This window comes from Solanum verrucosum, unplaced genomic scaffold (assembly GCF_900185275.1).
Source record: "Solanum verrucosum unplaced genomic scaffold, falcon-dt-bn FXZP01000196.1, whole genome shotgun sequence".
Classification (NCBI taxonomy): Eukaryota; Viridiplantae; Streptophyta; class Magnoliopsida; order Solanales; family Solanaceae; genus Solanum; species Solanum verrucosum.
The window spans coordinates 749,453-763,878 of record NW_026020420.1 but is presented as its reverse complement, the minus strand read 5'-3'; the positions used below and the strand labels follow the sequence as shown (position 1 = coordinate 763,878).

The window sequence follows — 14,426 nt, the reverse complement described above, 5'->3', positions numbered from 1 at the left end:
ATCCTGATTCCGCCTCTGATGACATGTGTCTTTCATAAAAACTTGGAGAAATGGAAAGGACTTGCCGGATCCCTAAAGGTGTGGGGATTCTAAATCATTTTCAACTATAACAAATATACCATTTTGATGCATTTTCAGAGCATATGTAATCTCACGTTTGAATGGCGCAACACGTTATTTTCAAACTAGTGTTTTGGTGCCACATAACATTACCAATTTGAAAAACTTCTCTTCTTTAATAATATTCGTAAATTTAAATTAATCAAAGTTCAAAACTAATACGATATCAAATGGAAATCAAAATGATGATATAATAAAAACATTTATGACAAACACCAAGGTGAGTTAAATTTATTTATCCAATATAAAATAACACGCATAATGATACAAACATATATAGATTTGAATTTTATTTTCTTTTCAAGTTCTAATAAGAAATATACTAAGTTCAGGCCCTCCATTTCCATCGATATTCATCATATAAAAAGCTTCCGAGTCACAATTCCCTACGACTCGTTCAAAATTAGCCCTCATATACATCAACTCACCTTCTGACTCGCCACCCTTCCGGCCATCACCCACAACCGGAATCACTCCGGCCCCAACCGACACGTTCCGCACAGTGTGCAACACGTGCCTATCAGAGTCCGTGCACACGCGGGCAAGCGCGTGCCCACACTTCCTTCCGTTACAATACATGGCCCACTTAGGTTCCTGGAGGAGCCTCAATTGCCTGCTGCCACGTGGCATTTTCTCACATTCCAACGCGATTCGGACCAGACCCGATGACATGTCTTTGACCAAAGTAGACGTTGAGATGGCGAATTCAATCAAAAGGCTAGGCTCTGATGACGTGGAATTATCTTGAATGGCGAAGCTGACGTGGCCTCTTCGGTTACCGAACAAAGTTCCGGTGACTTTCCGGCATGAATTAGGTGTAAAACGTGTAGGGAAATTAATAAACATGCATGTTGGAAGCATAGTATGGAAGGAAATAATTTTTAGAAGAGACTTGAAAAAATTAAAGTTGACTTTTATTGCACCGCGATTTTTTCGATGAATAAAAGAATTTGTATATGAGAAATTATCCTCAAAAGGGTGATGAATGATTGAAGAATTGGTTGAATTTAGGTAATTTGATGGAATTATAAGCTTGTTGGAGCTATTGCAACTACTTGTTCTTTGAAGGGTACTTGGAAATGTTTGTTCATATTGTTTCATTGTAAAGAAGAAGAAAGAAATTAAAATAAAATAAGAAAAAAGAGGACAAAAATTGAGAGAAATTAAGGAGAAAGATAGGTTGAAAAGATGATATATGATGATAATGTTTGGAAGTGGGCAATATATATAAAGGGAAAATAGTGAGAATTATGTGTTGTTTGGTTGTACAAAAATTTAAATAATGCCCATCATTTCATGCATTAATTCATTTTTTTTTATGATTAAAAAAGTCTGAAGTCAAACCTTTATCATAGTCTTCTAAACTCATGAATCATGACGATGAGTCTGTTCTTTTAACCTCACATATTGTAATTTCACAAGTTGGATTTAAGAAGGTAATCAAAATGTATGTGCACGACTTTGTTCTTATTTTGTGAAAATAGAGTGATTGATTTTGATAGATCATCAGTTTAAATTAATAGCAGGGCCAAAATTTTCAATAAGAGGTTCAGAATATGAAAAAGTAAGCATAAAAACTAGCCAAAAGGGGTTCATCATCTATTATATATACACAAAAAATAATTTTAGTCATGTATAAATATAATATAATTTTTCGTCGAAGGAGATTCGATCGGATAATCCCCTAGCCCCAAACTAACTCCACCCTTGACTCAAATAGCACATATCATAAATCAAACCTTCTTCACTTAAATATTAATCTAAATTGTTTGCGCAAATTTCAAACTTATGACCTTTAAATTTAAAATTTTAGAATACAAATCCCCATTATTTTTAGGGTTGATCATTTCATGTTTATTTATATACACGCACTAATTTTTATGAGTTTAACCTATTTATACATTGATTTAATATATATAAAAGAATCTCATTATACTATTTAATCACTATACGATAATTATAGGTAATTATTCATAAAGTCTTAAAAAATAATGTAAGTTACCTATTATATTAAGTTATTAAAATGTTCAGATCATGTAAAAGAATTTATATTGTCAGGATTTTTAAAAATAATTATAGTTGGTGATGATTAAGTGGTCCTGCAAAGCATAATCAAGATTACACGTGCAGCCGTTTGATGATTATAAATCATAATCTACAAAATGCCTTTTGTGCCTTTGCCGGCTAGATTCTGATCTTGGCTAAGAATGGACGACTCAGATTACTTGAAGAGATTGAACATGATTACTTTGGTGGACTCCTCTCAATAATTCTGTGTCATTTTGATTGATCGCTGATCGTTAATTTGCTTCATTGAGAAATATTTAATTTTAGAAGTACTTTTAAAAAAAATATCAAATAAGAAAATGATTTTTATAGAATTAATCTATGTTTAGCTATTTCATTTTGAGAATTACTTTTGTTAAGTTTGTGTTTGATCAATCTTTTCAAAAAAATATTATAAGTGTCAAACTAAAATTAAATAAAAGTTACTACCATTGAAAAACATGAAGTTTAATATGATAATCTTATCTTAAAAAATTTAAAACACTTACTTCTTATAGATGATGCTTCTTTAATTTTTCACTTAAAAACTGTTTTTTTTTATTGTTTAGTTATGAAATTTTATTCTATCGATAATTTCTTGTTTTTTAATAGTATTAGATTGATCATCTCTCTTTAGTTGACAATTTCAAAGTAAATTATGTGGTCATTTTGATGAAAACAAAGCACACATTGAAGGGGATGACATCATTGACATGCATGTACGAGGAGCATGCAGATATGCACGTAAGGGGCGGAATTATAATTCTACTTACGAATTAAAAATTATGAACAATTTATTCAGAATTCAATAAATTATTTTTAAAATATATATTTAAAAGCACGTAAACTTAAAATTCTCAAATTTTATGTCTAGACACATAATTAGGTGAGGAGTAAAGGTCTTAAAACATAAAGTCTCCTAATTGAGTAACTTAATATGAGATGATCATATCATATGAATAAGATTCTTCATCCTCAAAAAATATTTCGACTTTGAGGCTCGAGCCTCATAAGTGAAAGAACTTTTATAAATAGTGATTTCTTATTATTTAAGTTAGCCAGTCCAATAAGTTCTAAAGAAAATCTCAAATCACATATTTGCGTCAAATTCATGTTGTTCTCATTTAATCGTTGCAAGTTATAAAATTAGTAAAATTGCTATAACAAGTCAACTAAGTAATCAAAATCTTCATCTTAAGTATTTAATTAATATTGGGACGGTTCCAAAATAGGCCTTTGTCTGGGTGCTATGGCCAATCAAATTGGTAAAACTAACCCAATTATATTTAAGAGAATGATTAATCAATTGACCTTTATAATCAATGAGATCAGAAATTAATCTTATTTTCCAGATGCATTTGTCATCTTCATTTGACTTAATATATTCACATTGTTAAATTAAATAAAGCAAAATACGTCATGAACGCCAATATTTTCAACTAAATATAAAATAAAATTCAACCATAACACAGTGTAAGTGACGCCAATATCATGATTACTTAATGGAGAAATTAAAATTCAACCAAATATAAAATAAAACAATTTTATATTTTATTCTGAAACTATTAACCCTTACCCCATAAATCAAACGCCCCCATGGTGTAAGGAACGAAGGAATTAATTGTTTTTCCAAGAAAGTAAATTTTGTCCTCTCGACATGTTTTAGAGACAAATAATTTCATATACTCCCTTGTCTAAATTTACGTAGTAAAATTTATATTTTGAGAGTCAAATTGTTCAAGTTTAATTGCGAATGTATGTATGGAATCTTAAGTATTTTGAAATAAATTCTATATGTTTGGAAACTACGTAAAAAGTAGTACAAGTCTCAATAACTGATAAAAAATGTATGAAAAATAATACGATAAAAGTAGACTTGTTTGAATCTCAAAATTCGAAAATCAAATAAACTAGGACCGAGAGAGAATAATTTAAAAGGAAGAGATAAGTAAAATGGAATTTTATTCACTGTAATATATCACAGCTAATATATAGTGGGATGGGATTTATTTTAATCAAAGTAAGATATCGTAGCTAATGAATAAACAAAGTAGATATATTTAATTAAATGGTCGACTTTAACAATTATTAATGAACACAGGGTTTGATAAAATAAATTAGACATGCAAACGTCATGCAGGAATTGTGTGATAAATTTAATCCACAATATTATGTACTCGTCGTCATTTACGTGACTAATTAAGTTTGGATTAGACTACATGATAATATTTAATTGAAAAAATCATTTGTTAAGAAGAATTGAGTTAATGACATTTTTGGTCCCTCAAATTAATGAAAAATTTTAATTTTTAGATTTTGTAAGTAAATTTAATTTTCAATTATTTGAAATGTGCAGTTTTGATCCCTTTACTTAAGAATATTCACAAATTTCTGAATTATTAACCCTTTCATCATCTAATTACCTACTTGTTACGTTAAGTTGGTATTATTACTTCTTATTTGAGAATAAAATATGATTGTAAAAATAGTCTAAACTCTGGCATTAACATATTTCCTATCATCAGGACCAAGGACACATAATTTAATTAATTAATGATTACAAGGAAGTGAGGAACAAATTAGACTTTATCAATAATTAAGGAGTCAAAAAGCTATTATCTCAAAAGAAATTATAAACATTTTAAAAGAAGAGATGACCAACAATAACAATCACAATGTATTTAGTAAAATTTTATAAGTGATGTCAAGAGAGATAGCGTGTAATAGTCTATTTTATAAGAATTATGAGACTATTTTTAATAGACTCTCGATCAAGTAAAACATATCAAAACAAGTCAGCAAAAAAAATAATGAAATACGTCAAAATACCAAATAAAAGTAGATCAATTAATTTTTGCTTCCTAAAGAGGTGTATATCTTCTTCCATAACAATACGAAACAATATTATTGTTGGAGTAGATACACAAATCACCTGAAATTTAGATTAAAGAAATATTATGTGATTCTTCTCATCTATCCTAATCTTGGTAGACTAAGTCACCTATACTTGTTATTGGTGAGAGGTAATAAGTATCTAAATAAAATTAGTGAAGATGTGCAAAAGCTAGTTCAGATATCACGTCATTGAAAAAAAAAAAAAAACTAGAAATGTAAAGGTTGTCAAAAATAACTTGACCCGAAAAATTGATCCAAATTCGACCCGATTCTCCAGAAACAAGCTTTCGCCTCAGCCTATCGTCTGCCCTTATCTCCTTCTTTGTTTCCTGTTTCAATCTTCTCTACCAAAAACCCTGCAAAAACCTCCTTCAAATTCTGGAAAATTCTTAATTTTTATCAATTTTATCAACTTCAGTAAGTTCCTCAGACACCCTTTTCATTATACATGGCCATGGAATTATGTTCATTTTTCAAACCAAATTCATTTGATCTCTCCTTCTCATCTTCATTGTCACACTTTCCTATAAAAACCCATGTAAAAAGTTCCAAGTTTGGTCCAAGATTTCATCTTTTAGCAGTTGCAGTAGACCCGAAAGGGCTCCCTCAAAATAGTCCCCAAAGGCTTCTCAAAGAATTAGCTGAGCGTAAAAAAGTAGTATCCCCTAAGAGAAAAGTACCCCCAAAAAGATTCATACTAAAACCCCCTTTAGATGATGCTAAGTTAGCTGAAAGATTTCTCAATAGCCCACAGTTGTCTTTAAAGTCATTTCCACTTTTGAGTTCTTGCTTACCATGTTCAAGACTCAATAATGCTGATAAAACATGGATTGATGAGTATTTGATTGAAGCTAAACAGTGTTTAGGGTACCCTTTAGAGAGTTCTGAAAGCTATGGGGATGATAATCCAGCTAAACAATTTGATACTTTGTTGTATTTAGCATTTCAACATCCTAAGTGTGAGAGGACTAATGCTAGGCATGTTAGGTCAGGACATTCAAGATTGGGTTTTTTAGGGGAGTATGTTCTTGAATTGGCGATGTGCGAGTTTTTCTTGCAGAGGTATCCTAGGGAGTCTCCTGGTCCAATGAGGGAAAGGGTGTATGCATTGATTGGGAAAAGGTATATGCCTAGGTGGATTAAAAATGCCAGCTTGCAGAATTTGATTTTCCCATATGATGATATGGATAAGTTGAAACGATTGGATAGGGAACCGCCGGTCAAGTAAGTTGATATCTTGGTTCTTTGATTGACATTTGGTAGTTGCTATTTTAATTTCAGTTGGATACATTGCCTAGAAAAGCTCTGAACTTTATTAGTTTTAATTCATCATTTCATGTACATGCAAATTTTTTAGGTGGAACTGAATAATTGTATTCATTTGGTTTTGTTTCGTCATGTCATACTCTTGAGCTATTTATTAGTAATCCTTGTGTGTATGCTTTACGTTTTAGCAACACTATATTCCCCCACCTCTGAGCAGTCAACAGTAGATACTAGTTTCTTACTTCTTTCCTTGATAATCTTGCTAATGTGGCGTTTCTTAGTTGAAGAAAGAAAATAATGATCGACCTCTAAACACCATGGTCTATGAGTTTTACTTCCTAAAGTATGAGGTTTATTACACAATCCAAGTAGGCTTAGGTGCAGGCTTTGTTTTATGATAATAGTACGTGGAGTGGAAGTATCAGAACAATTCTGCAGAACACAGAAGAATGTGGTGCTGTAGGGAAGAGAAGAACTTTGATCAAGATTGCGTATTAAGTGGATCAACCAAAGATTAATACTGATTGAAAAAGTTTAGACTACATTTAGTCTTGATCTGGTGTAGTGATTAAAGTAGAAGTATCAACCTTTCAATCTATATGCTACAATAGGTTAGGATGCATAAAGTTCTTATGTCTGAAGTGGCCATTCTGGTTCATGAGTTTCAGCAGCTACTCTCCTATTTTTTAAGACATCGAAGTGAACAAACAAGAATTCCTCTTTGAAGAAGGTTTCTTTGGCATTGCCAAATTATGTTATACTTCGAAATTTGATCTATAATATAACTAGTTCATAAGTACGTGCACTGCATGAGTACAATGCAAGTATTATAGAATTTTGAACCAAATATTCTAAAAAAATTGTTTGAACTATAGATCCTTACAACACAATATGTCTGAACATGATTAATATAGCCTGTTCTAGTCTGTAGTTGTTTCTTTGTACATTAATGTCAAGGAATGCATTTTAAGAGGCCCATCAACCTTATATGGACATTTTTGTCTATCAATACTTCACTTTGAGTCTTCCCACTTTTATGATAGTAATGGATTTATTCCATGTAACAATTCTCATTTGGTAGAACCTGTTTTATGATGCTCTTCAATGTCCTGATCTTTCTTATCCGCATGATTTTTGTTTTCTTGTGATATTATTTAGCTACCTAGCTACTACCACTGCCTCATACTAGCTTGAATTCCATGATTACTTGACAGATCTGTGTTCTGGGCTTTGTTTGGAGCAATATACTTGTGTTTTGGAATGCCTGAAGTTTATCGGGTCCTATTTGAAGTGTTTGGAATGGATCCTGAGGCTGAAGACTGCCAGCCCAAATTGAGGAGACAGTTGGAAGACGTAGACTATGTCTCAGTAGAATTTGAAGGCAGAAAGCTTAGCTGGCAAGATGTTGCTGCGTATAAGGCAAGATCTGAACTTTTTATCTTATATAAATGTCTAATTTTCTCACCCAATCTTAAAGAGTGTTCTTTTTTGGATTAAATTCCAATAACTTAAAATACTGCGACAAGCATCAATATTAGCCTCCTTTTGAAGAAAAACAGGGGAAAAAGTAGGGAAAATGTACCTTTAGTTTGTTTAGGTTGTTACTTAGTTTGCAACTTTCAGAACTCTCTTGATCCTTTTTTAACTCTTTAAAGTTACCTTATAAAAAAAAGTAGGGAGAAGGAATAAGTCCTTTCACTAGTATCAATCGCATTGTAAAAGCTAAGAATCACATGCAAAAGCTAGTATACCTGGTACATACGTGAATCTCTTGATATATTTTTGTAATGTTTTCTACTTTCTTGGTATACTTGTATACGGGTGCTTGTTCATTCTTCATATTAATGCATTTTTATTCACCTTAATATAAATTGCTTGCTCAAATATATCAGTGCAAACAATTGCAACTTGAAGAAAGGAAATGACCATCTGAACTCAAATTCCTTATTCATTTCTGTGTTTATGATTGACAGCCTCCAGAGGATGCTCTTTTTGCGCACCCAAGGGTTTTTAGGGCGTGTGTTCCACCAGGCATGCATAGGTTCCGTGGTAATGTATGGGATTATACAAGCAGACCTCAAGTTATGCAGACACTGGGGTACCCATTGGCTATGAATGATAGAATTCCTGAGATTACTGAAGCCAGAAACATTGAACTTGGACTTGGTTTACAGGTATTTACTCTTCAGGCTGTAGTTTGAACACAACAATCTGTGAGGAACATGTAAAAACCACTACTTTTTGTGGGCTCGAGTCATCAAGGGAGCAAATTACCTTATCAAAAAATAAATTGCTTGTATGGTTTTAAATTCTAAACTTAGTATACGTTTAACAAATAAGGAGTTATAGTAGAGTACAAACTGCATATGCCTTTACAGTGTAAGTTCCTCTTTAGCCTTTTGTAATTATTGATGCCATACAACATTAACCATCTTCCGGAAGTCAATTATCAAATCCAATTTGTTGTTTACTTGGCTTTATATTATTGTTCCCCTCCCGTTATAAAGACCTTAAATTCTTTTACTCCATTTTGATTGACGTCTCGTTGTCTATGGTGTTTGTTTATATATCAGTATCATGATGTCTCTTTCCATAAGTCTATCAATGAGTATTGCAAAAACTTACCTATACTGCGAATTTTTCTGCTATATAAACTGCAGCTCGCTTTCTTGCACCCATCAAAATACAAATTTGAGCATCCAAGGTTTTGCTTTGAGCGGCTTGAGTATCTTGGTCAAAAAATCCAGGTATGTGATAATGTTTCGGCTAGATTTATGTGGTTGCGTTGCTTTCTTTTGTTCCGTTTTCTAGTTTGTGTTTGGGACAGAATCAGGAAAACGAAGCCACCTTTCTGTTTATGGATGACGATTAATCTAGAATGTACACTAATGCCAGCTGAGTCTGCTAAGCATCAAGTTCGATTGTAGAAAACGTTGATAGTTTCCTTCTCGTGATACAGGATTTGGTAATGGCGGAAAGATTACTTATGAAGCATCTCGATGCTCCTGGGAGATGGCTGCAAGAGAGACACAGGCGTGTTGTGATGAACAAATTCTGTGGGAGATATTTGCGAGAAAAGAATCTACATCGCTTTATCATATACAGTGAGGAGGTTCAGGATGCATTCGAGCACAATCGTAGGCTCAGGAATCCAGCTACAACTTCCGTTCAACAAGCTATCCATGGACTCTCTTACGCTATTTATGGTAAGCCAGATGTAAGACGCCTCATGTTTGAGGTTTTTGACTTTGAGCAAATCCAACCTAAGGTGGTATGAGTACTAACTAAGAAATGTTGTTTCTTCTGTCTAGCCCAATTTGTTGGCAGTGTTGTGTTATCGGTTTAGCCTTAACCTGTGTCGATCTAGTCCAATCGTTTAGCTGCTCTTTCTAAGAGACGGGAATGTAAATAGAAAACATCTCCTGGGAAAGCCTCATCGACCTGATGGTTAGTGTAACAATAGTGACATTTGTCATTGGCATTGATAGGATAAGATGTTTCGAGTGTTCATATTGGGAGATTTTGCCAGAAGAAAATTTTTGCATTGTAATCAAAACCACATATTGCCTCGTGTCCGCGTACTATAGGACCAGACTAGAACGAGTAGGCAGAGGTGAATTCAGGATCTAGAGTCGGAGTTGAAAAATGGTGTGACTTTTATTTTCTTTCTATCATGTGTACAATTTATATTTTTAGGGTCAGACATGAATGATTTGAAATTGCGTTGATTTGGAGTTGAAATTTTGGCTGGACATATAATTTGAATTTTTTAAGTTGTATTTTTTTTCATAAACATAAAAGCCTCGCTATTTGTGAAAATTATTCAACTTTTGCAACTATTAAATAATCTTATCAAATAAGCAAATAATAGTTCATAAACAAGGTATCGAAAAATCCTAAGGCGTTGAATTGATAATCATATATCTCTATGTCATTTTTAAAAATAAATATTTGTAATTACATGTTATTATATATTCTATGCAAGTGATTGGTTTGAGTCATAAAAATAGAAAAAATTCTAAAAGGGAGTATTTTTTTTCTTAAATGAATTTTATGCGATACAAAATTTGATTAATCAGAAAACCTCAAGGCGAATACTAGACTCCGAATGAAAAACCAAAAAAATACACAACATTAATGTGATGGTCTTACAACTTTCTAGTGACATAGAATTATAGGTAGCGCAAAATGCCTAAAAACATAAACACAACAATAAATATTATGAAAATGTGAGTTTGTATTCAAGAAAATATTAATCTAAAATCATTAGATTCTCAGAATCATTTGAAGTGCATTCAATTTTTGGATTTCTTTTCTTCTGACTTGTAGCAACTGATAGTCTGCACAAATGAAAAAAAAAAAACATATTAGTAACGATCGCCTAAAAATAACTATAAGTAATTGTATATAAGTCATACGATGTTCGTAAATCTTGTGATGTATATATCTGAATTCTTTTTTAGTCAAGAGAGAGTCTTGGAGCAACAATAAAGTTGTCTTTATATGACCTCAAGGGGTTCGAGCTTTAGAAACAGTCACTAATACTTGCAATAAAATAGATTGTCTACATCACGCTCATTAAAGTGCGACCCTTATGAAATAAGAAAGGAAAAAACAGAAAGAAAAAGTTGAGTTCACATTACCCTAAGCTCAAAGAAGTGTCTGAATTTTCTTCTCCAACTGATTTAAAATCACAAATAACTGTTGAATTTCCACCAGAAATTTTCCTTGCTGCTTCATAATTTTCAGGATAATGATTACAGGATTTGTGTCCAAGTTCCTCAATCTTAAATTTTAAAAAAATAATCAAAATATTAGACCATAATCAATATTCGAAAAATTAAAAACAAATAAAATAACAAAGTGTTTATTTAAGTTTCCAATAATGAATTTATATACCATTGTGGATAATGTTTACACTATCAGTATAATTTAACCTGTATTTTCTCTCCTGTCGGTCAAGATTTGAGTATATAGAAAAAAAATCACCTCGTGTTTTTTGTTTCCATACTACGATGAAACATAATTTAATATAACATGTTGCATTGTTTCCCTTTCTTATTTTTTTAAGCTTAAATATTCTTCCATTTACTTTAATTCAAAAGATTAATATATGTAATTACAATAATTAAAGTGTACCTGCAGATTTGATTTTTCAAGTAGCTCCAACAGTACTTGTTCCTGAAAAATTATAGACATGTTTTCAAAAGATGATTTAATTAACAATAATTAAACATAATTAATATTGATTAATGATGCTAGATGGATTAATTACCTTCTTATTCTTAACAGATAAAATGCCTTCAGTTAGTTGATGCTCTAATTGCTGCAATTCTTTGAAGTCCAGGTCATCTAGTTCTTTCCCCATCATCCTCCTTTATAAATATGTAAAATATTACGAAGAATTTAATTTATATATACTGATAATCAAGGTATCAAATGGACGGGTTAGAATAAATTTAGACGTTTTAAAATAAACGGAGTTATATTGATCCGCTCGTACATTATTTGAGCTGAGATAAATAAACGGAGTTAAATTAATCCACTCATACATTATTTGAGCTGAGATGAGTTGGATTAAGATGGGTAAACAATCGATCATGTCAAAATCCGTCCAACTCTAACCGTTTTTTTAATTTTATTTTCTTATAACTTTTTTTAATTATCAAATGAAACCAACAAAACTATTCTTTTTTCTTTATTATTGTTATATATAAGTTATAACATATCAAATAATATAAAATTTAAAAATATTTTGAAGAAATTCTCATAGGTCATTATTCTAGGCTACATATTTAGGTCAAATTAATCCAGCTTTTTCAAGAATCAAATTAATGTGACACTGTTTGAATTTCGAGAGTCAATTTTTTTTGTTGTTGATCATGATTTTAACATATTTGGAAACTATATAAAAAGTACTATAATGCATAATAATTGACAATTTGAAATATTTAAAAGAAATAAAAAGATCGAGATCATTTTATTTTTGAAATTTAAAAGATATCACATAAATTAAAGACGAAGAAAGTAACGATCTTCAAAGAGCTTACCCGGTAGCCTTTCGTAATTTTGCAACTTCAGCTTTCAAGGAATTCAATTCAGGCTGAAATTAATGAAAGGGAATATCAAGCAAATTAGTGACTAATTACTTCAATATTGATTACTTAATTAATTAATTAAATTTAGATATAATCTAATACCTCTACCAAATTTTCAACTGTAGGATGCTCAGATGAATGTGAAGAATTGTTATATCTATCCACAATTTTTTCCATGCTGCACAAACATATATTAACATAGAGGAACAATAATCAAATTAAATGACAAATTACTACTTATTTACCAAAAAATGAAAATGTATATAATATCTAATAAGTGCCCAAAAAAATGGATTAATCACAATCACCTTACCTAACACTCAAGATTTCACCCAAAAAATTATTCTTTTTTTTTCTTCATATAATTAAATTTAATAATTCAAATAAATTTAGTACTAATAATAATTTCATGGGGCTTGGAGAAGGGGATGTACGCATATTTTATCTTATGCAAATATAAATTCGATTTTCAATAAACTCTCGACTCAAATAACACTTTTCAAAGCAAGTATACCTGGATTTAGAGCTAGCAAATTCATAAAGCCTATCAGTATTGGAGAAAACAATAACACCAATTTCAGCATCACAAAGAACAGACAATTCTTCAGCTTTCTTAAAAAGTCCTGCTCTTCTTTTTGAAAATGTTACTTGTCTACTACTTGTGTTCTCAATTTTCTTCATCTCTATTTTCCCTCTTCCCATTTTTTTTTATTACAAAGTTTGAAAAACCCTAAGAAAAAAATTAAAATAAGAGAGGAAGAAAAAAGGATTAAAAAGAGTCTTGGTTTAATTTTTTTTTAACACAAATACAATGGATGTTATATAATTGCCAATGTGAACTGATTCATCATCTATTATATAGAAATAATATTATGGTTAAGTTGAATTGTTGGGTAAATGGTAATTAATTAATAGTACTACCTTAATTGGAAGGGAAAATATTGGAAGGAAATATTGGATTTTCTAAATGTGGTAAGGTACCTTAAATATGGTTTTGCCGTCTTGCACTTTTGGTTTTCCCACTTATGGATTCTTTCTCTTTTCTTTAAAAAGAATTGTTTAGATTATTTCTCTTTCCGATATTAGTTGTCCATCTTACTATAAATAATTATCTCAAATTATGATTTTTAAGGGGAGTGTAACAGGGTTGAAGGTCTTTCGAAAACAGTCTTTCTACCTTCACGAGGTAGTGGTGACGTCTGCTTACATTCTATCATCCCCAGACCTTGTGGATTTCACCGGGTATTTTATTGTTGTTGTAACAGGGGTGGAGCCAGCTTGGGCCTATTGTTGTAAAAATTATTTTTTATGTATATATAGTATATGTTAAACCTCCTTCAGCTAGCTCATGTGTTTACTTATTCATATTTTGAACCCTATATTAAAAATCATGGCTTCGCCATTAGTGTGTAAAGAAGAAAGTGGACAACTAATATGAAACAAAGGTAATATCATATCGATTTGGTATCCTCATTCTTGCCAACTTTTCATTTTCAAGAGTGAAGGAATCTTTACACAAATAGCCAGTCAGATTCACTGTTTACTTTTGTTAAAACTAGTATACATAAATTATACTTTGATTATACACATATTATACGTGAAGCATACATATATTATACATTTGCCGATTATTTTTAGTTTAAGTGGTTGGGTAGGTGATAATTTAGGTTAATTCTTCTTTCCTCTTTTAGTGAGAAAGCCTTTTACTTTGGTTTCTTAACGTGTTTGGTAAGTGGTAACTATGGAAAGTGGAAAGTAAAGGAAAATTTTGCAGTTTCTTTCTTGTTTTGTTAAAGTAAAGAGAAAAGGAAAGAGATGAAAATCAAGGAAAGTTTAAAAATGCAAGGAAATTATCTTCTTTTTATGACCAATTCTTTGCTTGCACAAAACAAACCAACGTAGAGGAACAATTCGCAAAACTTAGCTAGAGTTTGACCATAAATTTTAAAATTTTGATCTTCAAATATTTTCAAACTCCAAAAATTAGGACAGCCTATTTTT

The 14,426-nt window shown here is 31.2% G+C and overlaps 4 protein-coding genes across 4 annotated transcripts; 2 read left to right on the top strand and 2 right to left on the bottom strand.

Moving 5' to 3' along the window:
• Positions 1-346: 346 nt before the first annotated feature.
• On the bottom strand, positions 347-1,221 carry LOC125840924 (protein MIZU-KUSSEI 1-like). The gene has a single exon (XM_049519903.1). The coding sequence runs from the start codon at positions 1,219-1,221 to the stop codon at positions 421-423; it is 801 nt and encodes a 266-aa protein (XP_049375860.1). The 3' UTR covers positions 347-420.
• Positions 1,222-5,393: 4,172 nt separating this feature from the next.
• On the top strand, positions 5,394-8,252 carry LOC125806910 (ribonuclease III domain-containing protein RNC1, chloroplastic-like). The gene is made up of 3 exons (XM_049486666.1): positions 5,394-6,285; positions 7,542-7,746; positions 8,220-8,252. The coding sequence occupies exons 1-3, from the start codon at positions 5,510-5,512 to the stop codon at positions 8,250-8,252; spliced, it is 1,014 nt and encodes a 337-aa protein (XP_049342623.1). The 5' UTR covers positions 5,394-5,509.
• A 19-nt stretch (positions 8,253-8,271) lies between these two features.
• Positions 8,272-9,695, top strand: LOC125840926 (ribonuclease III domain-containing protein RNC1, chloroplastic-like). The gene is made up of 3 exons (XM_049519905.1): positions 8,272-8,501; positions 8,988-9,074; positions 9,287-9,695. The coding sequence occupies exons 1-3, from the start codon at positions 8,361-8,363 to the stop codon at positions 9,602-9,604; spliced, it is 546 nt and encodes a 181-aa protein (XP_049375862.1). The 5' UTR covers positions 8,272-8,360; the 3' UTR covers positions 9,605-9,695.
• Positions 9,696-10,542: 847 nt separating this feature from the next.
• LOC125840925 (MADS-box transcription factor 23-like) lies at positions 10,543-13,133 on the bottom strand. Its single transcript, XM_049519904.1, has 7 exons — positions 12,940-13,133; positions 12,528-12,603; positions 12,378-12,430; positions 11,603-11,702; positions 11,467-11,508; positions 10,971-11,113; positions 10,543-10,667 (listed from the first exon to the last, which is right to left on the bottom strand). The coding sequence occupies exons 1-7, from the start codon at positions 13,125-13,127 to the stop codon at positions 10,580-10,582; spliced, it is 690 nt and encodes a 229-aa protein (XP_049375861.1). The 5' UTR covers positions 13,128-13,133; the 3' UTR covers positions 10,543-10,579.
• Positions 13,134-14,426: the final 1,293 nt, after the last annotated feature.

What these genes read in the sequence shown, in the direction of transcription:
- LOC125806910 (XM_049486666.1), top strand. Translation starts at nt 5,510, where the DNA reads ATGGCCATGGAATTATGTTCATTTTTCAAACCAAATTCATTTGATCTC. An exon ending in GATAGGGAACCGCCGGTCAA is followed by an intron (nt 6,286 to 7,541) that starts GTAAGTTGATAT and finishes ATTACTTGACAG; the next exon opens with ATCTGTGTTCTGGGCTTTGT. An exon ending in AAGATGTTGCTGCGTATAAG is followed by an intron (nt 7,747 to 8,219) that starts GCAAGATCTGAA and finishes CAAATATATCAG; the next exon opens with TGCAAACAATTGCAACTTGA.
- LOC125840926 (XM_049519905.1), top strand. Translation starts at nt 8,361, where the DNA reads ATGCATAGGTTCCGTGGTAATGTATGGGATTATACAAGCAGACCTCAA. An exon ending in AACTTGGACTTGGTTTACAG is followed by an intron (nt 8,502 to 8,987) that starts GTATTTACTCTT and finishes TATAAACTGCAG; the next exon opens with CTCGCTTTCTTGCACCCATC. An exon ending in ATCTTGGTCAAAAAATCCAG is followed by an intron (nt 9,075 to 9,286) that starts GTATGTGATAAT and finishes CTCGTGATACAG; the next exon opens with GATTTGGTAATGGCGGAAAG.
- LOC125840925 (XM_049519904.1), bottom strand. Translation starts at nt 13,127, where the DNA reads ATGGGAAGAGGGAAAATAGAGATGAAGAAAATTGAGAACACAAGTAGT. An exon ending in TTTGCTAGCTCTAAATCCAG is followed by an intron (nt 12,604 to 12,939) that starts GTATACTTGCTT and finishes ATGTTTGTGCAG; the next exon opens with CATGGAAAAAATTGTGGATA. An exon ending in CAGTTGAAAATTTGGTAGAG is followed by an intron (nt 12,431 to 12,527) that starts GTATTAGATTAT and finishes CATTAATTTCAG; the next exon opens with CCTGAATTGAATTCCTTGAA.
- LOC125840924 (XM_049519903.1), bottom strand. Translation starts at nt 1,221, where the DNA reads ATGAAACAATATGAACAAACATTTCCAAGTACCCTTCAAAGAACAAGT.